Here is a 24,961-nt window from a genome sequence, read left to right on the forward strand (position 1 = left end):
CGCTCCTAACATTCTAATACTTATATTGAACTATAAAATTACAAACTCACTTGAAACAACGCACTGCATGCTTCTTTATCTGTACTTTAACAATCCACAAGTATCTTTATTTTAATAGGGGTTATCATAAAAAATATGTAATTCGCAAAATTAAATGTTATACCCAGGCAAGGGAAGTTCTTTCTAAATAACTTTAGATCAATTTTTTGTAATCTCATTTTAGTCTTAATTTGACCATAATTTACTATGTATTAGTTGGGAATTTTCGTGTTATGTTGGTAACATAGTATTATACACTATAAAAATTCAAGAACGTCATTAAAACATCACAAATCACTACCATTTGACCACAAAGTGATAACTAATATCGTCAATTATTTTATTAATTGTTCTTTTGGTAAAAAATCGCTGTTAACTATTAGGAATAATGGACTTAAGCCAATATCACTTGTAATTCAGATAAAGCTGTAATATAAGCACTGAAAACAAAAACAAAGCAATCGTTTTGTTCACTTGGACTAGTCACTTAAACGACAGTCAAACAATAATAGCGAAATGAGATTTCTAACAATTGTTGCATTTGATTAAGGACGTCATATTATATGCATAATATGTCTGGTTAATTGGGCAATAATTAATAATATGATCATTATAACTAGAATTTAACATGCTATAATCACTCACCTAAGGCTGTGAAAAATGTTACAACAGAGTAAAATTAAAAACTCACAACCAGTGGAAAATATCGAACTGACAGAGAATAGAACGCTTACGTCAGAACTGTGCAAATAAGTAGTAATTCAACTAAAAGGAAATGTGTAAACGGAAAGAGTGTTCTAAGAAATTTAGCACTGTTTTCCCTATAACATATTGTACCTACTAACGGGTGCCCATTTCAAAATTTGGTCAAGAGAGTTGCCTTCTATTTTATTGTTTTTTCCGTATGTCGTTGTGTTTGTCGCCATCTTCGAGACAGTTGTCATTTCAATATCACACTCATTTAACGTGATTTAAAGGTAATTAATTCATTAATTAATAATAATTAATTCAAACAGTCAATGTGATTAGCGGGTCATAGCTTTCAAAATTATTTTCGGAAAAGACATCCGAAAAAGAACAAAATCTGGTGACAGAACCTTCTTCACCAAGTTTTTATTTAGAGACCCGATATATTTGACTCAGTGGCGTAACAATCAAACTGCGGGCCTGTGTTCTACAACACTGTGGGGCCCTTAATGAACAGCGAAATAAAAATATTTAAAAATACGTATATAATGAGTAAAGTATGAGTAGATTGCAATTAAGGCTTACGTTTTTTTTTAAATCATTTTATCTGAAACACTGAATTAAAAAAACAAAATACAATAACTACCTGAATACATACAGTGCATCTTTTTTAAAAGCGGGCATAGGGATTCCCATGTTATATTTTATACCCCGTGTTAACTTATGTTTGAGTAAAGATTCAGAGTTGAAATTTTTACTGAATGTAATTTGGGTCATCTTTTGTCGATTTTGTTAAAGGTTACGCTTTAAATTAAAGGATATTTCTTTAAAAAAAAATAAAATATTTGGGTATTTTTATCTGTTATATTGTAGGCAGCCATGTAAAACAGATATTTACCTGACGTTTCTAAAATTTGATTACTCGTTCGATTACTGGTTTTTAGTGACCGAAATTTGTCAATATGCCACAGTACACAATTAAAGAAAAAGTGGAAATGCTCACTGATGGATACATTAAAGCCTACCCACATCATTCTACACCCGGGAAGAGCACAATTCAAAAATTTTACAGCAGATTTATAAACACAGGTTTTCTCGATCGCGGACATCAAAAAGGCAATTTCAGTTTAAAGCACAAATTAATAATTTACTGCAAAAAGTGGTAGTGGAAATTAAAGTAGAACCGAAAAAATCATTTCTGGGTTTTCACACTAACAATAGTTAACATGGGGTCTAAAATTTAACATGGAAATCCCTATCGCCACTTTTAAAAAAGATGCATTATATAATTAAGATATATACATATTAGAAATAATAATGCCCACTTTTTTTTATCTGAAAATTGTTTTCATCTTGCTTTGCAATGGGCACAAGTTGATACAAGATTTGACACATTAAGCTTCTGGCAATTTGATTTTCAATTGAGAGATTCAGTGAAGATAATCTGCATTGGCCCATTGTGTTTTTTAAAAAATTTTTAGTCATTTTTATTTTCGAAAAAGATCTTTCCGCTGAAGCCACCGAAAGAGGTATTGTAAGAAAAATGAAACATGCTGTGATAATTTCAGTGAAAGTAGTGCAGGTACTAGGTACTCATTTTGCAATAATTTCGCGGACCAGTTTTTTTTCTACTTAAAAAATTAGTTGTAACATACATCAGATATATTTTATTATTCCAAAAATGCACCACAAGTAGTACAAAATTAGAATAGTTTTGAAAATACGAAAGTTTTCATAAAACACAACTAAAACTGAATTTTTTTAACGTCATATTACAGCATAAAGTTTCACTGAAGATCTGAGGACAAAATTGAAGTATTTTGTCATCCTGCATCATAAATTAGTCATACTTTTGCCGGATAAAGATTGGTAATTTACTACATGGGTTGTTAGATTTGCCACAATGCCACTGCGACACTGCGACAGATTTATTAGAAACATTTTAGTGCTGCTGCAGTTCGGCCACCGGTGCCGGTGGCTAAAACCCGAGTTTATTGAGTCTATGATATTGAGATGCCGCCAGAGGTCCAGTCCTTTGCAGCGAAAAAATCGTAAATAGCAATGAACGATCGATCCTGGGATTACTGCACATTTTCGAATTTTTTATTTCGGGATCTAATTTGCACAATAATAAAAAAAAATCCATTTAAAAAAAGTTCATGTGACCGGACCGGGCCCCTTGAAGAAGCGGGCCCGTGTTCCAGCGAACACATGGAACACCGGTAGTTACGCCACTGATTTGACTATTCCATTCATCTGTCAATTGCTTAAAAAGAGCCAATAAAAATTGTACTTTGTGTGGGCGTTACTATGGTCATATGGTTATATTAACTATAATTAAAGTCCTGACAACTATCTACCAAGTACGTAACAGTGGCGCGCGCGAGAGAGAGGATGCTTTGGCGTAAACGTGTCGGACGCTCGAGAGCTGCTACCCGATCCCGCAGAGACTTTAATACATAGACTGGCTGTGTCAGGAAAAACGTGAAGTTTTTCGACCGCCATATTGCTTATAACCGTAAGTGCGCGAAATTTGAATTTTCCGGTCACAAAATGCAATTTAAAATGTTAAATAAAAAAGACAACAAATTGTAATTATTTATTTAGCATAATAATATCTATATGTATATGTAAATTCCTTTAAAAATATTAATGTCCTTGAAACAAAATTAATTTCGTGAATTTTTGTCTTAAAGAGATAGCTTTTTCACGCTCAGTACTTAAGCGGCACTCATAACCTATTCCGAGAGTCAAATAATTTCTCAAAATTAATTTAAGCAATAAATTAAAATAAGAATTTTTTACGTCCAACTAATCCATGTTCATTATGTAGAAAAAAAATGTATGGTCCTACTTTGCAAAGTTAAGGTAAACATTTTAGTTACCAAATCATTTTTAATGGCCATATTTACAAACAATCTCGTAAGTCCCGACACACAACCACTTTTATTTCGAGGTCTAGAAACGTTCTGTGCTAGAGACTACTACTGCTAACCACCACAACCTCACTTAATTTGACATAAAAGTTATAGCAATGGCGTCCATACTACCATGCGCCGTGGCTTCACCAAAATGCATTAAAAATGTTACTAACAGCCAGTCTATGTATTTAAAGTCTCTGCGATCCCGACACACCGATGGTCGATGTTTATTACTTGGATGAAACCCTCAGTGTTTACGTCTACGTGCAGAGTGGTCATTTAGCAGGTCATATTAGCTAGAAACGTCTTTTATAATTTTGAAGAATACGTTTAGTTTTGATTTTCATTGGTTGAGAATTTTTAAATTTTCTTTGCATTTATTATTTGTAATTTTAACGTTTGTAAATTTTAAAACTGTTAAAGGGTTGGAGAGTATTTACAACTGTTGAAGAAAATAGTTGAGTTCCGATTTACATTTTTAGAATTGGTTTTTTTTTTATTGTTTTATCATAAGCGGTGGATATAGTTGTGATTGCTTACTGACTTTTAGAAAATTACTTTTTTATTTAGATATTAGAATTGTTTGGATTTATTTTTATATTTTTAGAAGTTAAATTTTAGTGCAAATAATGTAACACCTTATTAAAGATTTTGGTAACACGTTTACATTTATAGGGAAAGGTAGAGTAGTTTGCAATTTCTGTCCTCAAAACATCAAAATGCGAACCAAACAATGTCTTCGAAGACATATAAAGACCAAAAAGCACTCAAACAGCGTGGCAGGAACATCAAATATAGAGTTTTTTGGGGAGTTATGTGAAGCGTTTATTTCGGCGAATATACCATTACAAAAAGTTAACCACCCTGTTTTGAAACAATTTATGAAAAAATATACGGGTCGTAATTTGTCTGATGCGTCCACCTTAAGAAAATATTACTCCAAAAAGCATTTTGACAAAACGATTTGTAGAATAAAAAACAAATTATCTGATAATTATATTTGGGTTAGCGCAGATGAAACAATAGACATCAAAAGTAGGTGTGTTGTCAATGTTATTATTAGTATTTTGCATCCAGACATACCATACGAGCCTTTAAGTTTAATTTCAACACAATTTCGCTCTAGTGTTAACGCTGAAGAAATTGTCCAAATCGTAGAACAAGCTGTGGCAAACATTATGAACGCAGACGTTTCAAAAATATTACGAGCAGTCAAAACCATTAATGCATTTAACTTCCATTGATAACCGACAGAATCGTCAGTACTCCAAATCTTTTAAATCAACTTGGTACGAAACATATGAATGGCTCTGCCGTAATATTCGTACGACGTCTCGGGATATATCGATTTAAATAATTTCATCCGAAGTGCAAAGTTACATGAAAGTTCCAAAGTACACATTAAAAATTTCATGGGCCTAAAACCTTTAGAAAGGAACACAACAACTATTCCCGAATCCCTCCAAGAAAGTGCTAGTTTAAACAAAATTTTGACTTATAAAAACATTGTTGATTAAATGTGTTATGGGTGTTATTATTAATATTATTATTATTATTAGGAGCTACCACTGACCCGGAAATGACCGGTATTCGGGCAAGACTTCTATCATTACTAACTAGTAAGACCAAGTAATATGCATTAATCACATTAATTTAATTAATTTGATTATTAATATTATTAAGACCCACCACTGACCCGGAAATGACCGGCATTCAGGCAAGACTTCTATCATTACGAGTACTAAGACCAAGTAATGATATGCATTGATTAGATTAACAAAACAACTTTCGAGATTCTAGAATTACAGCATACAAATTAGTCTGCTATTATTCTCTAATCTCACCCCATCCCCAAAAGTCTAGCGTAACTACCGACCATTTATCCGCGCATCACTTGGAAAATGACCTACACTACTCTGACCTACTGGTGCTAATCTAATCTGACTGACATGATCAGACTGTTCGAGAAACTTACGAACAATATGACATGTTCCTAACTAAACAGCTTTTTGAATTTTGACAATAATTGAATCATTCAAATGCAAAGACTTTAAATTCTCAACTAAGCTATTTGGGACTACACTTATATTAGAGATAACTAAGGGTAGAATTGAAATTTTTTTAAGATTCAACATGGATTTCATTTCTATCGATAATTGTAGATATTTTGAAATCTTGGTGTGGTATGTTTGAATAATGTTGTTTATGTTAGGAATAGCAATGTCAATGAGAATGGCTTCGTTCGTGTGTTTTTTTATAAGTCTGGTCTGTTAGCTGTAATGTTTAAGTCTGTAAGTATTGTGCGATCCCAGTATAATTTGTATCTGTTATTTTCAAGGAACGGAGATGGAATGTAAGTTAGTGTAATAGGGTGTCGTATCTTCGATTAAGTTCACAAGTGTTGCTAATTCTTTGTGAAGGATTTTGGCGGCGTTGTCGTGTCTAGCTTTGTAGTCAGTTTGTGCTGGGATGCTGCAGGAGGAGATTATGTGCTGGATTGTTTCAGGTTTTGCTTTGCAGAGGCGACAGCAGTCGTTTCTTATGTTCGGATCTTTGATGATGTATTTTCTGTAATTCTTGGTATTGATTACTTGTTATTAATTATTAATAATTATAAATTATTATTAATGTTATTATTGTCAAACTTCTATCATCGCCTCACCACATCAGACAGTCACGAGCCGCCACTGGAGTTAACGTTCTGGTGTCCTGTGATTTTCATTAACTGCTGTTCTTCGACTCCAGCTTTAGCCAAAGCAGACACCGCTGATGAGCGCACAGAATGATTTGATATTTTCCTTCTTCTGATATCTAAACCAGTCACTATTGCTAACGACTTTACCCATTTACCAATTTCATTAACTCCCACGGGATTATTTTTGTACCACACTGCATTTTGTATTTTGTTCCAAAAAGGATTGGGTGTTAAAAACATTCTGTCGGTGTTTATGTTATTTCCTTTTTTCATCATTAGTAGATGATACAGCGTATAAAATAGTTTAATACACGACATAAAATGGAAAAGAAAAATACCTAACGGGACAGAGGTTGGGGTTGTCTTTATTTTTGGTCAACCATTTACTACTTGTCAGTCTGTCAGTGGTTTTGAACCACCTTGTGCTGTTTTTGAAAAGACAGGATTATATTCAATCCGGCCTGTAATAAGTCCTGTATTGTCAAATGTGAAACAACTGGCTCCTTCACCACCACGCCAAGCTAATTCAAAAGATGCTATTAAAAAAACTCCTTTTGCAAACCGTCTGATGTATTTTCATTTAAATTTTGTACCATTTTTAAGAATTCATTTTCAGTTAGCGCAGCTGAGTTTACTTTTACTTCCCGAGCGTAAGCTAGTTTTACGTTTTCTCGATCTTTCATGACCCATAGAAAACGAAGAAATAGGTCTCCCATTTCCGTCTGTCTGTCCGTCTGTCCGTCTGTCTGTCTGTGTTTGTACTTATATTAGGAATATCATATAGATGGTAAAACGCTAACCAAAATTTGTCTAATCATCCCCACGCGACTAATGCGATGACGTCACTTCAAAATTGTACATAGTAAATGGGTTTTAAATTGTACAAAATAACATAGTCCTAGACATGTAGTTTACGACTCCAGATTGAGTTTTTACCCGAAACGTCCTGATTTTTGGAAAAAAAATCAAAATTATAAAACAACATTTTGCAATTAAATTTTGAATCTGCTAACCCGAATGTTTTGAAATGTTCCAGATGTTTTAAGACTATAAAGAGCATCATAAATCTTTAGTCAAAATATATTTGGTTATCCCCTCCAAAAACTTGATGACGTCAGCTCAAAAGTTTGCCGAATAAATCCGATCTAAAATGTACAAATTATGATGAGTCTGTACTTGTGATATATCACTCCATCCATATTTTTTGGATTTGCATATACAGGGTGGCTCAAAAAAATTAATGAATGCATACATTTATTTTACTGATTTACTCAGGAACTACAAAACCGAATGCTTTGAAATCTTGAAGATGTTTTAAAGTTATCATAAGCATGGTAAATTGTTGATCAAAATGTATTTGGTCGTCCCCCTTAAAAAATTTATGACATCACCACAAAATTTTGCTGAATAAATCCTATTTAAAATGTACAAAATATGGTGAGTCTTTTCTTGTGATTTATCATTCCATTCAATTTTTTTGATTTGCATATACAGGGTGTCTGAAAAAAAATAATAACTGAGTCAATTAATTTTATTGATTAAATCAAGAATTGTAAAAATGTAATGCGAAAAAAGACATAATTGGCTTGCAATTTTTTGATAATAGAATTGATTTCGTCGTTTTGAGCTTGCCCCCAATGTTGGCAAGCCATAATACACAAAAAATTTATGAAATTTTAAAATTTAGGTAGCAACAGACCACAATAAGGTAATAAAATTATTATCGCTGTGATAGACATGTATCATGTAACTAAGGGCATGAATAAATTCTATTGGAAGAAATGGGGTCATGTGATCCATGAATTATATTCTCAGTTATAATATAACAAGTGATATGATTATTATCGATAATATTTCGAGTGAAACCGAGCTGCAGATTCAACGAGTGCGAAGCACGAGTTGAATGTGCTGCTTCGGTTTCACGAGCCATATCTTCGATTATTAATCATATCACGAGTTATATTCAACATGAGAATATAATAAATGAACACATTTTTTGACAATAGAGTTGATTTCGTCGTTTTGAGCTTGCCTCCAACGTTGGCAAGCCATAAAAGACAAAAAAATTTACGAAATTTTAAAATTTGTCAATTTGACAGTTTTTAAATTTAGATAGCAACAGACCACAATAAGGCAATAAAATTATTATCGCTGTGATAGACATGTAACTAAGGGCATGAACAAATTCTATTGGACGAAATGGGGTCATGTGATTCATGAATTATATTTTCATTGAAAAACGCTGATCAAACTTCATCTAATCATCCCCACGAAAAATGTGAACACGTCACTTCAAAATTGTAGGTACATAGTAAATGGGTTTCAAATTGTATAAAATAACCTAGTCCTATATAATATACACAATATTTCCTGTAACTACGTAACCTTCTTATGTTTCAACCATAGAAGCACTGTGTTTCTGGAGATTTCTTTCATGCTGTCGCATAGGTGTTTGAAGGTGTATTTTTGCAAATTTACGTTTTATAGGCTCAAGTTACCTTATTTAAATGTCTACAGTCTTCTTAAGTTGTATTTTATCATAGGAATAAAAGGTAAAATTCCCGGTAGGCCACCACTTGTGAAGCCGCGTGATCAACGACAACTGATGAAAATTTATAAAATTGGACGACGGAGTACTTTAAGAGAAATTACTGCTTGCTGGAATAGCGATAACCAACTAAATGTTTCAAGACAATATTGTCACGAATGGATACACAAATCAGGCCTTGGTTTTTACATTGTAAATCTTAAATAAAGCGATCTTTGATTGACTTTATTATTTATTTATATTATGTTAGGCTAAAGTAAAACCACAATTAAAAACTGCCCATAAGAAAAATTGGTTAATATGACCAAAATAAAAATTGGAGAAAAGTAATATATAACGCTGAGTCCAAATTTGATGTATGGGTGAGATAATAGTCGAAAAAGAGTTACTGAAATAAAAAAGGAATTTTAATATTGATTATCTTAAACAATCAGTCAAGTTTGCAAGCGGAAAAATGGTTTGGGGGTGCATGTCTATTAACGGAATTTAAAGACCAGTTAACAACGTTCATGGAAGGGAAATTACAAATTCAAACAAATGTCAAGAGACTTTGTAAAAAAATATTAACAACTACTGAAGCAGTCTATCCTGTTGATATTTATATTTTTCAACAGGATGATGCTTCAAGTTACACACCTACAACACTTATTACAAAGAATAATAATATAAATGTTTGCCCTGACCATCGAATAGCCCAGATCCTAATCTAGTATAGACGGTATGGCGTGAAATAAAAAAATATTTAGGAAATCATCCATGACAAGCGATTGTCAATCTTCAACAGGAAATTTAGCGAGTATAGGATACCATAACAACTCCTGTATATTGCAGAAAATTAGTTGAAAGTATGATGGCAAGAATTCCTGCAGTTATTAAGGCAAAAGGAGATATGACCAGTTACTGAATTTGCTGTGTCCCAATATTTATGTGTCACAAAATGTTACGTTGTTTTAGAGTTTTATGTCACTGTTTGAGTTAGACATCAGTTTTTATTGTGCTGTAAACATTAACAGTTTTGCAAAACGAAGTAATTTTAAAATTTTAATTATCTAAAATAAATTACATTTTGTTAAAAAGTTTGGTGATTTTTTTATAAAAATTTTTTGTTGTCCCAATATTTAGTTGTTAGGGCTGGTATTATAAAACAGGTCGTGTGAGGAATAAAGGAACCTTGCGGAGATATATAAAAATACTAATTGCACCTTACTTTACAAGGTGGCGGCCGAATGACAGCAGCCCCAACGTTACTAGATAACTGGTTATCTGGTGACTTTAAGCAGCCCCAGTCCCGAAGACTGACCAACCCCCTTACGACCTTGTGAAACCAAAAAAAATCGCTGCCTAACCAGAATGCACGGTCTCATGCCGAGTTGAGTACTACATATGTATATATGTACATATACTCTCAAGAGAAAGGGCATTAGTATAACTGCTTTGTGGATACTGATGTTCAAATTTTGCGCGGAATTACGTCAATAGCAATGCCTAAGTAATTGTACGCATGCGTTGCCAAACCAACGCATTAACCATCAACGTCCGCCACATTCCGCCATTTGCACGAATAGCGTGCGTAGTTGTGTTGTTGAAAAAAGTATTACGTGTGTTTCAATTTTTGTTGTGAATTAAAAAACAAAAGGGAAAATGAGTTCAATAGTGGACCCTGCCAAGTTAAAAGTAGTGGAATTACGTGCAGAACTTTCTAAGCGAGGTTTGGACTCTAAAGGAAATAAACCGGCGTTGGTAAAACGCTTGAAAGAAGCTTTAAAAGAAGAACTAAAAGGAGGTTGGTATAGTGTGACTATGATGAACAAATATTAAGGAAAGTTTTCGTCTGTTTTGAAAACCGCGATTACTACAGAGTTATGGTAAACATTGGTGTTTGTCAGTTGTTAATTAAATGACTACGATGGTTATCAGTATTTAATTTTGCGTTAATTCATAAAATGTGTGCAGTAAAGTTAATATGTTCATGTTAAAGATGGTGTAAATTTAATTTTTTGTCTGGTATATAGTTAGTACCAGATAACTTTCTGCTAGTCCCAGATGTCTTTGGCGGGAAATTTAACTCTCATGTGTTTAACAGAATTGCCTGACACTTCCATTGCTGACACTTTAACAGAGGAACCTGACACCTCCCAATCGCAAGATTGCGATATAGAAGAGTCTAAAGTACCTGATGGAAAAACTGATAGTCTAAATGTAGAGAATGTCTCAGAAGAACATGGAGCTGCTTTTCCAGAAGTTGTTCAGCCCTTGGTAACTGTTGCTAACAGTGAAGATAACATGGAAGTAAGTATCATTTCATAAGTGAATTGATTTTTAATTTTGTTTTTTTGTTGAGGCGGAAAATTCAACACTAGAATCGATGGCTAAAGAACCAGATGCTGTGGTTATACACGAATCTGAACAAGATATAGAGAAATCTGTGGAAAATCAATTGGAAGAAGTTAATTTCAACCTTGATGAAAATGGAGACATGGTAATTAGTGGAAGCTCTTCAAAGTTTGTGAAGATAATTTTGTTTTTAAGGATGAATCCAAATCTAGAAAATCTCGTTGGAGTTCTCAAATTGATAACCCTGATTTGATCAAGCTTGAAGAAAATAATCAGATCCAACTGACAGAAACAGCAGGAAAGGAACAAGATTCAGATCCAAAAGTTGAAAAACGAAGGCGGAGTAGTGTATCGCCAGATAGATCTCAACGTCGAAGAAGTAAATCACCAGTTAAAGAAGATGAACCTCCCATAGATGCAGACAAGGTTCAACTCAGTTGGTGTAAGTAATTTTTTTAATTGTTCATGTAATGCAATATAGGGTTCTGGGCAAGCATAGCAAATATACGATATAATTAAAAGTGACATTGCAAGTCAAAGTGAATCTGCATAAAAGTAATATGTAGCTTACCTGAACTGCACTCTACAACACAGGTCTTTTATTTTTTATTCGGCAGTTTTTATTTACTAACAGTAATAAATTTGAATTTCTTGTATTTATTTTTTCTCATTGTATCCAAATTGATGAATCTACATTTTATTCATCACATGTTTTTTATTTCCTATTTCAAGTTTGATATACAGTGATAAGGTAATCATCATATATTAAGAAATGGCCCAAGTGTTTGTTTTATTTTAGATGATTCTGACCTTCATCTACAAGTGGATAAAGAATCGTTTTTATCAGCAAAACCCTACCATGAGGGTGCTTTTGGATTTGCATGGGCCGGAGTTCGGGCAACTCATGGAGTTACTGCTGGAAAGGTAACTTAAAATTAATTTCAATAGTTTCTTAAAATACATTGGGCATATTTTAATTATTTTAGATTTGTTTTGAAGTTAAAGTTACAGAAGAATTAAAATGGGAAGATTTTTCAAAATACTATGATAAACATAGAAAAGACCAGCAAAAATCATTAACAAAATACAAACATGGTGAGAATAAAGTAAAAGATGAAACTGATTCGAAGGAAACAGATGGAAAAGATATTAATTCTAAACAAGAAAATGGTGACGAGGAAGAACTGCAAAATACTGAAACTGAAGTGAAAGAATTTGTAGAACAGTCAGCTGAAAGAATAAAAGAAAGTAATGAGTTGGAAGTATCTGCATTAGGAGAGTGTAAATTAGAAACTACTGAATCAGAAGAATGCAAAGAGTACACAGATGATCAACAAATACAAAGTAAAGAACAATCAGAATCACTCCCTACTCATTTGTTTCGTGTGGGTTGGTCTTTACTTGATACTGGTCTTCAATTGGGAGAGGATAAGTATTCATATGGGTATGAATCTTCTGGAAGTTTTGTTACTAATAAAGAATTTCAACAGTATGGAGTACAGTTTGGTATTGGTGACGTTATTACAAGTTTCTTGGTATTTATTTCGGTATATTTTATAATCAGTTTTTTAGTTATTACATTTTAGTGTATTGATGAAAACAGAATTAGTATATCGTATGCTGTAAATGGGGTGCCACAATTAGAAGCTGTACAGATTCCTTATTCTGAAATGCCTGAAAATTTTGCTTTGTTTCCACATGTGCTTTCACGGAACTATGCATTTGAATTAAACTTGGGAAGTAAAGAAGAATCTTGGTTTTCTAGACCTGAACCTTATGAAGAATATCAATTTTTGGATAAAGTGGAAGCAAAAGTCGCTGGATTAGCACGTCCTGAAAATAGGAGTGATTGTGAAGTAAGAGCTTTTTATGAATGTATTAGTAATGTGATATAACGATGTACCTTGAAGGTTATATTAATGTGTGGTCTGCCTGCTTCTGGAAAAACCCACTGGGTGCGAGAATACATTCAGTCTAATCCAGACAAGCGGTACACTGTTCTGGGAAACACACACTTCTTAGAAAAAATGACGGTAAGTTATACTTCGATTATATTGGTCAATTATTGATAAGAAAAGATGAAAGATATATGCTAATTATCTTAACTTCATGGAATCAAATTAATCGTTCAAAGGGCTATTTTTGATTTTTTTGTGCCCCCGTTATTTCACTGTAATTTTTTCAAGTAAATTTTACTTCCCAATTGTAAGTATTGTATTAAAATTTCTGTTACTAAATTATTGATACGAAATTCATGTTTTCTCAACGTTATTCCTACTAGAATATAAAAGAATACGTGTTTCCTTTTCGTCGGTTTGTTGCCTATTAGTGATTTTATTATGTGTATAAATCTCCAAACGTACTGGACTGTGAGTGGTTATAATAATAATAATATTAATAATAATATAAAATATAGTCAAAATTATAGTTAAAAGACCGTCAAGAACGATTACATTTTTTTTGAATAATTTTTTCGTCATCCCGGTCATTACCTTATATCAAGTAAAAAATCGGGTGAAGGTTTTTTCGACAGAACTTACCTCGCCTTTGCAGTACAATAAAACAGCGTTTTGATAAATTATAAAATTTGATTTTTTCAATGAAAATCCATATAAGTTAAGGTAAGATGTATTGTCGACACATAATCAAAAACCACTTGGCCGTTGACCTTTGTAAATGTCCACAATGTAACTATGGATTTTGATTTGTGAACATGGATTTTAGTAATTTATTTTAGTAACTATTCTGTAACTTGATATTCTGACATATCAAATCACATTGAAGTTAACGTTGTTAAGGTTTTTTTCAAGAACGCAGAAGAATAGCTATTTATGGTATAAGTGAATAAAAGTGAATTTTATCCAACGAAAAAATAGTTTAGCACACAAGGCGAAGCTGAGTGTGATAATGTTTTTAAGTGGATAAAATTCGTTTATTCACGTGCATCATACAAGATTTTTTTCCAATTTCGCAAAATTCTTAAAAAAGTTATTTTTTAGATAATCCATATTCATAAATATTAATTGTACTATTACTAATATGATGAACATTTGAAGAAGGTAAATTGCCTAAGCTGCCTGTACTTTCGTCACGGTCAAATTCAAACGATGCTCCTGGACTTTCATTAGGATTGTTTTACAGGAGGTGGACTATCAAGCGTTGCAAATTTTAGTTGAATATCCAACATCCATAGCAACGAAAATTTCAGTAGTAGTGCGAATTTTTAGTTTTTTTTTACTTTATTCGTGTTGTCAATGACAGTGTGAATAAAGTGTTGCTATAAACATTTTATTCATCCTTTCGATTAAACTATTGTTTTAATAGCGAGATTTCACATACAAAATGAGCTTTTTATTAGTAGAAATTGGAAAAAATATATTACAAGCTCATCCACTGCTCAATTCTAACTTAAGTGATTAACCCAAACTGTTCGTAACGAAATAATTATTGTCTGTGGAGTTTTAAAATTCAAATGTCAACTTCGATGACAATTAGCAGAGAACCTAAGAAGGGTGAAATTACTGGTATTCCTTATCAACACATTTTTTTTTTACTTCCCGAGCGTAAGCAAAGGAAGTATTGTAATCGAGTCCGTCTGCCGACTCTCTACTTTTACGTTTTCTCGATCTTTCATGATCCCTAGAAGACGAAGAAATAGGTCTCCCATTTCCGTCTGTCCGTCCGTCTGTCCGTCCGTCTGTCCGTCTGTCCGTTTGTTGTCCCGGATTTTTATTAGACAGATAATCTCCGAAAGTACTCGACCGATTGTTGTGAAATTTTGTACTTATATTAAGAATATCATGTAGATGGTAAAACGCTAACCAAAATTTGTCTAATCATCCCCACCACTAATGCGATGACGTCACTTCAAAATTGTACATAGTAAATGGGTTTTCAATTGTATAAAATAACATAGTCCTACACATGTAGTTTACAACTCTGAATTGACTTTTCACCCGAAACGTCCAGATTTTTGGAAAAAATATCAAAATTATAAAACATTTTGAAATTTAATTTTTAATCTGCTAACCAGAATGCTTTGAAATGTTGCAGATGTTTTAAGGCTATAAAGAGCATCATAAATCTTTAGTCAAAAAATATTTGCTTATCCCCTCCAAAAACTTGATGACGTCAGCTCAAAAGTTTGTGGAATAAATCATATCTAAAATGTACAAAATATGATGAGTCTGTACTTGTGATCTATCACTCCATTCATATTTTTTGGATTTGCATATACAGGGTGACTCAAAAAAATTAATGAATGCGTAAATATATTTTATTGATTTAATCAGGAACTACAAAACGGAATGCTCTGACATCTTGCAGATGTTTTAAGGCTATAAAGAGCATAATAAATGTTTAGTCAAAATATATTTGCTTATCCCCTCCAAAAACTTGATGACGTCAGCTCGAAAATTTGCCGAATAAATCATATCTAAAATGTACAAAATATGATCAGTCTGTACTTGTGATCTATCACTCCATTCATATTTTTTGGATTTGCATATACAGGGTGATTCAAGAAAATAAATGAAAGCGTAAATTTATTTTACTGATTTACTCAGGAACTACAAAACCGAATGCTGCGAAATCTTGAAGATATTTTAAAATTATTATAAGCATGGTAAATTTTTGATCAAAACGTATTTGGTCGTCCCCCCTAAAAAATTTATGTCACCACAAAATTTTGCTGAAAAAATCCTATCTAAAATGTACAAAATATGGTGAGTCTCTTCTTGTGATTTATCATTCCATTCAAATTTTTTCGATTTGCATATACAGGGTGACTCAAGAAAATTAATGAATGCGTAAATTTATTTTATTGATTTAATCAGGGACTACAAAACCGAATGCTTTGAAATCTTGCAGATGTTTTAAGGTTATAAAGAGCATAATACATTTTTAGTCAAAATATATTTGGTTATCTTCTACAAAAAACTGATGACGTCAGCTCAAAAGTTTGCCGAATAAATCGTATCTAAAATGTACAAAATATGATGAGTCTGTACTTGTGATTTATCATTCCAATCATATTTTTGGATTTGCATATGCAGGGTGACTCAAAAAAATTAATGAAGGCGTGAATTTATTTTATCGATTTAATCAGGAATTAGAAAACCGAATGCTTTGAAATCTTGGGAATATTTTAAAGTTATTATAAGCATGGTAAACTTTTGTTCAAAATGTATTTGTTCATCCCTCCTAAAAAAATTGATGACGTCACCCTTAAATTTTGCTGAATAAATCCTATCTAAAATGCAAAAAATATGATGAGTTTGTACTTGTGATTTATCATTCCATTCATATTTTTTAGATTTTCTTAAGAGGTGGTTCAAAAAAATTAATGAAGTCAATTTATTTTATTGATTAAATTAAAGGCAACACTTATTATTAGTATTACACCCCAACCAACCCAATTTGGTAGACACAAAATTTGTTAAAGGAAAAACTCGGTTGAAACATAAGGGTAGCACGCTTATTTACATCGACTTTAACATTACAGACCTGCATTTGTTTTATGCGCTCACTTGGTTCCGCGAATGTGAAATAGACATGTTTATAATCAACCAATTGTGAATTTCACCGTCAAGAATTAAAATAAAACCCAATGTTTTATATAATAAGCGGAAGTCGAAGCAATAAAACCGATGGTCGTTTTGTTTACAGTTTCTCTGTTTGACTCTCACGTATGGTGTTACGCCTGTCATCTTAAATTAAGAATGTTTGTACATACACGATTTTCAGTTGCCTCTGATACGTATACGTGAGTAAATTGTTTCGTTATTTTATTGATTATTACAAATCAATATTCAAAACGACCCAATTCATTTTCCCGAAAATTTGAGAATATAATAATTTTATTCTTAGTATTACACTACATCTATCCCAACTGATATACGTGTCCTTGCAAAAATGTTGATGACGTCATCGCAATTTTTTTTTAAATCCCCACTACAAAAATGTAATGAGAAAAAAAACACAATAGGCATGCAGTCGTCAAGTTTCCGACAGCGAGGGAAGTACTGTCTAAACTCTTTAGACCAATTTTTTGTTTTTACTTCCCGATCGTAAGCTAAGGAAGTATAGTAGTCGAGTCCATCGAACGAAGTGCCACATTTATGTTTTCTCAATGTTTCATGACACCTACAGTACGAAAAAAGTAGTCTCCCGTTTCCGTCTGTCTCTCTGTCTCTGTTTGTGTCTGGTGTCTGTATCCATTTTTCTTAGACAAGTAATCTCCGGAACTGCTGGACCGATTGTTGTCAAATTTTGTATGTATATCAGAAATATCATGTAGATGGTTAAATGCTACTCAAAGTTTGGATAATCAATCCCCACCAACAATTTGTATTTTAAAATAATTTTAATGTTATACGAATCCGCTGTCAGTTTTTTCGCTAAACATTCAAATTTTCGCAAAAACAATTCCAAGCTACAATACGATTATATTACCAACACCCAGTGGGGCTACAGCAAAGTCGAGAACTCGGAGACGTTCACGAAGTCCTGCCACACGCGGTAGTGGTTCGATGCCGAATTTGGCCGTTTACTTTTTTTTACTTCCCGAGCGTAGTAATCGAGTCCGTCGGCCGACTCTCTACTTTTACATTTTCTCGATCTTTCATGACCCCTAGAAGACGAAGAAATAGGTCTCCCGTCTCCGTCTGTCTGCCGTCCCGAATGTTTATTAGGCCCGCTTTTACCAACCAGGGATAAACCAAGGATAACTCTATTCCTTGGATAAACGTCGGATAGCGTTTTTACAATCATAGGATAACTACGGAATAGATAAAATTAGGGATAAACAACGGTATTTCTTAACCCCCGCTGTGGACATGGGATAAGAATTTATCCAAGGAATAGTAATTAATAATAACACTATCCCACATCATTTTGATAACTGATTCGAAACTATTGACTCTATTTTTTCTTTTAGAAGGTGTAGATCCACATTATTCTCTCGTTTCTTCAGTTTTACCTACGATGGTTGCATGTACATAAATTGCTTTTTTCACGAATATAAATTTATAATATTCCTAATCACTCTAATCACCATAATAAAAAACCGAGACACACTCTGAAAAAGTCGTATTACAATCGCTAACGCACATTATTTATTATTAACCCATTAGCCCTTGCCCCGTCACCAAACCCTAGCTGTCGATTGCCGCTGCAAAGATGATAGAATGAGAAACTTCTACATTGTAGAGGAAAATTGTGAGAGTAATGTTGTCACAAAGCAGATCCAAGGAAAAATTCATCAGAGAAAAATTGCTTTGGTAATGTTATTGTAAAGAAGATCCAGGAGGAGATGAACATTGTGGCCATAATTCACATTCACGCATGAATCTCATCACCGAGAAAAATGGGAATAAAATTGTAATTTTGATTACTAACGTTAATGTTAATGTCAATGTCCCTTTGGACGTCCCATTCGTCCTACCTGGCTCCTGGGGCCCTATTCTTGAACTCATGCGACTTCAAGTCGTATACGAAAATCGTCGCATGGTGATTTCGTATGCGAAAGATGAAAGTCGCACGCTCTGTATTCTTGAGCGCTAGACGAATACAATTTCGCATGCGACGTATTTGCGTACAGTCGTAGATAAGTTCATACGGCCTAGATGATGCTTTGCTGTCAGAAACCACTATCGACCAATGGAAGATGAGAGGGAAAATTTAACGTTTTAAGTACAACAAAGATTAATTGGAAGTCCCGCAAGTTAATAATATGGAATTTATCGGTTTTACTGTGAATATTATGTTAACTATCAAGTGATATCAATATAACTGGAAACAGCAAATAATATAATTTGTTTTTAATAACATAATTCTTTATGTTTTATTCTAAAACATGTGTCCGGTATAAAAATGTATTAAATCACTTACTAATTGAAGGGTTGAAATTTTCCTAAAGACGACTTTCTCTTTTCTCAAAAAGACAGTTGGGACGGAAGGGTGAATGTTATCAGTTTAGAAAGTTGGGACGATAAGGCTGAATGTTATCAGTTTCGAAAATTGGGACGGAAATAGCGATTTAGGGATTAAGTTGTTTATTTCTAAGTTTGGTCATTTTGTTCACTTGTAAACTGTACTCCGTACGACGAGGAGCTATCTAGTTATATTCGAGAGTTTGTGAGTTTATTTAATAAAAAAACATGAGTGGAACGAAGAGTTTTTTTTTTATTCACACAATCACAACAGAAAATGTAAACATAAACATGTGAGTTAACCTCAAAATCACTCCATCACTCAGTTGTCAGCAATGCGCTTCGCTGAGTTTCGGTACGAGTTCGGTAATAATCGTACCCACTTTCGTATACGAAATTCATTTTCGCTCGGTAAAGACCATGCGTTGCTTTTCGTACGACAAATTCGTATACGACTGACCGTTTTTCGGTTCAAGAATGCGAAGTTTGACAATCGTATACGAAATGAACGATTTTCGTATACGAAAGTGAGTCGCATGAGTTCAAGAATAGGGCCCCTGATCTCTTCATTACTACCGGAATCAAAAACTTCCACCTGTTCTCCCCATATTTATTAAAATTTCTGTAAACTTTTGGATAACACACTTCTGTTGTGTCAATATTTTTGACATTTTATGTATCATTTTGTTACCAACATCACAACAAAATTAGGTAAACCGAGGGATAACTAACGATCAGATAAAAAGTATTGTAAAAGCAGTACCGATTTATCCAAGGGTTAAATGACGGGATATATTTATACCTTGGATAACTATTCCCATGTTTATCCACGATTTGTAAAAGCGGGCCTTTGACAGATAATCTCCGAAAGTACTGGGCCGATTGTTGTCAAATTTTGCGTTTATATTAGGAATATCATGTAGCTGGTAAAACGCTAACCAAAATTTCTCTAATCATCCCCAGCACTAATGCGATGACGTCACTTCAAATTGTACATAATAATTGGGTTTTAAATTGTATCAAATAGCGAAGTCTTACACATTTAGTTTATGACTCCGAATTGAGATTTTACCCGAAGCGTCCAGATTTTCGGAAAAAAATCAAAATTAGGAAACAACATTTTGCAATTTAATTTTGAATCTGTAAAACCGAATGCTTTGAAATCTTGCCGATGGTTTACAGTTATTATAGAATATTAGACATTCCCAAAAGTCATTGGATTACGAGTACTTAATGTCATCAATCCTTTGGTTTTTCAGATAAAGAAGTAAGCTTTACTATATAATGCCAGCCTAAAACCTAAAATGTAAAGAAAAATTCTAGAAAGTATTGTGTAAGTCTGAGGAACTTCACAATTTAGTTTATAGGAGAATTATAGGCGACAGGGATAGTAGCGTATTAAAAAAAATTCGGACTGCAAATCCATATGGTGCACATTATTTTATAGAAAAAATTGAATGTAGAAATCACATACTTCGTAATTATTGTTCTAAAATTAGAGAAATATGTAGTTAAAAATACGAAAGCAGATATCAGTCTTAAAAATAGTATTCTAAAATTTTAGTGCTATCTACTTTCCCGGAATGGGACTATTTGGCGCGGCCAACTTGGCGAGAACCATTTTGGCGCAAAGCCAACTTGGCGCAGGGACACTATGGCGCAAGCCATCTTGGCGCGAGTACGTCGGTATATAATATAAAAAATATTTTTTTCACTAGCAGCCAGGACGCATGCAAATGTCGACTCATTTAGTGGTAGCAAATTCAACTTTTGCTACCACGGGTTCAAAAAGAAAAATTGAGGTTATGTACGCAATGTTTGATGCGATTATTTCTTAAAAAATGAACAAATGTGTGCTACAAACATTACTTGAGTATACGCATGATAGTTGGTAGACGGTAGAAGATAAAATGATTAACTCAGCGACAAGTATAAACGGTTTTTTTGTGTTGAAGATTTAGATTAAGTTTGATTAGAAATCAAAACAAAATCATGTTGCGTCAAAAAATTGAACGTTTATTTTTTCAATTTATTGTCTTATGGTTTCTACTAGTGAAAAAAATAGTATATTAACCACGGTTGCAAAGCCACTTCTAGACCTTGCAACCTTGGCTAATAATATACTATTTCCTACTCCCCTTATCGTAATCATACCATTAATACATGATTTTCATGGACGTAAGTCCGTTTTACGAAATGATTACGGTTGTTAATAACGACGGGACGTAAGTGATTTACTTACGTCCCTTAGGAAAAAAAAGTGCATCAGGACACGTGCTCTGTTAATTTATATTTATGGTAATGTTACAGTTTGTACAATTACCAGTAGGCGGAAATTTATCTTACGGATGCAATTCCCCAGTTGAAGAAAGGTGTGTTTTACGGCGAGTAGCGGGGACGCTTTGATCTGGTCCACAAGGTCGTAGCCAGTGCGTCGCTAGGAGTGTTTACAGCTTGTTAAAAAACTACTTCTATATTACTATATTACTTCAAAAAATAATACTCGACGCCCTTTTTAATTTTTCAAACACAGGAGCACAGATTTGTGATCTTGAAATGTTATATTATGTTGATATAGTCCAAAAGAAAAATATATTTGTAATCAAACTATCGCCGCGACAGCACTGGATCTAGCGTATGAAACACAATTCCGCCCGTTGACAATTACTAACATTAACAAAATTGGGATATTTATTTAGTACATTTTTTGATAATTCAATGTCATTATCACCTTCTTTATCCGCAACAATTAGTTCCATAGTTTCATTTGACACTATCATCGCCGAAGATACTTCAATGTTGTTATCACCATTTTTATCAGCAAAATGTAGTTCCGTGGTTTCATTTGACCCTATCATCGCCGAGGAGGCTTCAGTAGAATTTGTACCCTGATTATCATATAAAACTTTATTAGCAATCGCTTTTTTATTAGCAATAGACTCAGCAACGTAGGTTTCCGCAATGCTACCGGACTTCCAACCCCCATGTCTCTTTAGTGTAAGAACTTCTGCTCCCGTATTTGCTAACAAAGTTGTCGAGGTTCTTCTGAACGAATGGCCTGTATAGGTTTTAGGGTTGTCTAAATTCAAATATGTTGCTATCTTACAGGGGATTTCAGCGATTTTATTTTTGCCGACGGGTTGATTAACACATCTCCCTCCCCGATAACGCATGAAAAAACGTACATTTACAATTTTGGATCTAATATTGATATATTTTTTGACAATTTGCAAATAGCAAACTTTATTTTCTCGACAGGCCGTAATTGTAAAGGTACGCGGCATTCCATTTTTCAAATTTGGTATTTTAACAAAAATTATTTCGTCTGTTTCCTCCACATCTGTCAATTTCATTTCGCGCAACTCCTGGCCACGACATGCCCCAGCAATTCCTATAATCATGACTACCTAAAATGTTTGATTTAGGCGAGATTACAATTAAAAGTTTAGCATACCTTCATAAGTAAGTACATATCATCCGGAGCGCCTTCAAGAAATAAACTTATCTCTTCTCTTGTAAACACAGAGGCCTTTTTCGGCCTGTACCCATCATTTTTTCTTTTCAAAAACGCACGCAATTTGGGATACTTGGATATGTCGACATTTTCATTTATGAATAATGTACTCTTAAGCATCGAGTACTCACACCACAAACTGGATGGAGCCTTGAATTTTTTAGATTTCTCCAGAAAATACGCTAATAGCAAGGACTCCGAAACGATGGTGGTGCCTTTATCTGTACACCATTCTTTGAACAATTTGTATGTTAACTCGTACCGTTTCATCGACTTCTCCGGAAACAAATCCAAACAAGCCTCTTTCGCTTCGTCTTCTACGTTGAAAGCACTCATTTTTAAACCACTATGACCACAATTAATACAATTTAATTGAAATGCACAAATTTCCTTTTATTTGTGTTTATAAACAACTGCATATAGGTGCTGCCTAGTAACGTTTCAGATGTATGCTGAGGCTGACTAATAACGTTTCAATTGTATGTATTTGTACTATCACAATAAATTAATTAATTACTTTTCTTCATGAAAATTTTATCATCTGGGGAGTAGGAAAAATGTTATAAACAATTCGGGAGGTAGAATATTAACCAGCCTCGAACTCCATTGCTTGCCCTCGGGGTACCCCCTCGGGCGCAATCACGTTCTCGTCTGGTAAATATTACCTACCTCCCTTAATGTTTAAATAACTATATTGTTCATACTGTGCTTAGCACCCTGTTATTTATGCCAAGTGTAGGCAACCAAATACACAGTTTCATTCGCACAAATTCCAAAAACTAAATGATCCACGGAGCAAGAAGTTCCACATTTAGGAGTATGTTTATAATGGGGTGCAGGGCGCGAAGCTCTCGTGTGTCCATTAAAAAGTCGACATTACCCCTCCACGCGTTGGTGACTATAAAAATTAGGATATGCCAACAACGGCTGCAATTTTTGTATATTTATATCTATTTTTCTTGGTGCAAGTTCATCCGCGCCAAAGTGTCCCTGCGCCAAGTTGGCTTTGCGCCAAAATGTGTCGCGCCAAGTCGGCCGCGCCGAATTGTCCTAGACCGCTACTTTCCAATGTAGAAAAGAACAAACATATATTTTACATCTCACTCGCTTTGCTGTGAAGTGGCGGTACCTTGTAAAAGGAGGAGGCAAAAACAGCTGGTAAGACTGTGATGTCGATAAGGTAGTGAACTGACGTACTAGTCACTAAGTTGTACCGGGAGCGGTCACAAAATACACAATAGACTGTTATAAGGTACGAGACAAAAAATTATCACGGTGCAGAATTTTTGCCTAAATGTATTAAAAGAAAGTGAAGATACCTGGTTGATTGAGCAATTCCATTTTTAATTAATTTAATAAAACATTTTCACAGAAAACACTAAACTGAATGAAATTTATTGAAAATATGTAATTTTGTTAACAGACTTATTGTGACAAATTATTATCACGCTTAAAAGGGAAATAACTAACTAACTAAATGAAAACTAATTTAATACCCAATGTATTTTCTACCTGCTTCTATGAGATTGTAGACGCGTTGCTTCATAGAATTGACCAAATGGATGAAGTAATTGACGTCCAAATTCTCCCAAGCCCCCAAGATACCATCTTTCGATTCATTAACTGTTGCGTACTGCTTCCCATCTTTATAAACCTCTCGTTCAAGAGAACTCCATACATTCTCAATAGGGTTGAGATGTAAGCTTTTCGCAGGCTATTATAGCAAAGCTATGTTTTGTTGTTGAAACCACGTTTTCGATGAATTAGACACATGAATCGACGCATTATTTTGCTGAAAAATCACTTTGCTGTCTTGAAATAGGTTCAAAGGTGGTTTGAGGTGCATTTCCAACACATCTTGGTAATTCAGAAAGTCCATTCGATTTGATTAATGCTAAGTTATTATTTCCTAAGCTACTAAAGGCACCCCAGACCATAACGTTGCCACCTCCTTGAACTCGTTTTGACAAATACTTTAGTTCTTTCCGTAAATCGTGCCAATAATATCTAAAACCATCAGGACCATCAAGATTAACTTTCTTTTCATCCGAAAAAACTATCTGGAACCATTCTTCATTTTTCGTCCGCATTTCTCTGGCCCATTCACGACGTTTTTGAATATGTTCTTTTGTTAACATTTGTTGTTTCTTATATTTGGCATATTTAACATTTTTGTCATTAGCCAGTACTCGCAAAACTGTTCTTTTGTGAACAGGAAGTCCTAGGGTCGTCTTTATCATTTGAGACGACATGTTTATACCCGGATTCACAATGGATCTTTTGGCACGTGCA

General features: G+C 33.8%; 1 protein-coding gene across 2 annotated transcripts in view; it reads left to right on the forward strand.

The window, feature by feature from the left end:
- Nucleotides 1–10,413: 10,413 nt before the first annotated feature.
- The window catches only part of LOC135143101 (heterogeneous nuclear ribonucleoprotein U-like protein 1), a 102,255-nt gene continuing 87,707 nt past the window's right edge, over nt 10,414–24,961 (forward strand). For both annotated transcript variants that reach the window (XM_064074961.1, XM_064074962.1), the window contains exons 1-8: nt 10,414–10,673; nt 10,974–11,179; nt 11,232–11,369; nt 11,420–11,666; nt 12,024–12,148; nt 12,211–12,759; nt 12,811–13,080; nt 13,135–13,257. In XM_064074961.1, the coding sequence (XP_063931031.1) occupies nt 10,532–10,673; nt 10,974–11,179; nt 11,232–11,369; nt 11,420–11,666; nt 12,024–12,148; nt 12,211–12,759; nt 12,811–13,080; nt 13,135–13,257 (1,800 nt within the window). In that variant the 5' untranslated portion in view covers nt 10,414–10,531. The remainder of the gene's footprint in view (nt 10,674–10,973; nt 11,180–11,231; nt 11,370–11,419; nt 11,667–12,023; nt 12,149–12,210; nt 12,760–12,810; nt 13,081–13,134; nt 13,258–24,961) is intronic.

Source organism: Zophobas morio, unplaced genomic scaffold (assembly GCF_036711695.1).
Source record: "Zophobas morio isolate AGI-343-1 ecotype UQ-CSIRO unplaced genomic scaffold, CSIRO_AGI_Zmor_V1 ptg000058l, whole genome shotgun sequence".
Lineage (NCBI taxonomy): Eukaryota > Metazoa > Arthropoda > Insecta > Coleoptera > Tenebrionidae > Zophobas > Zophobas morio.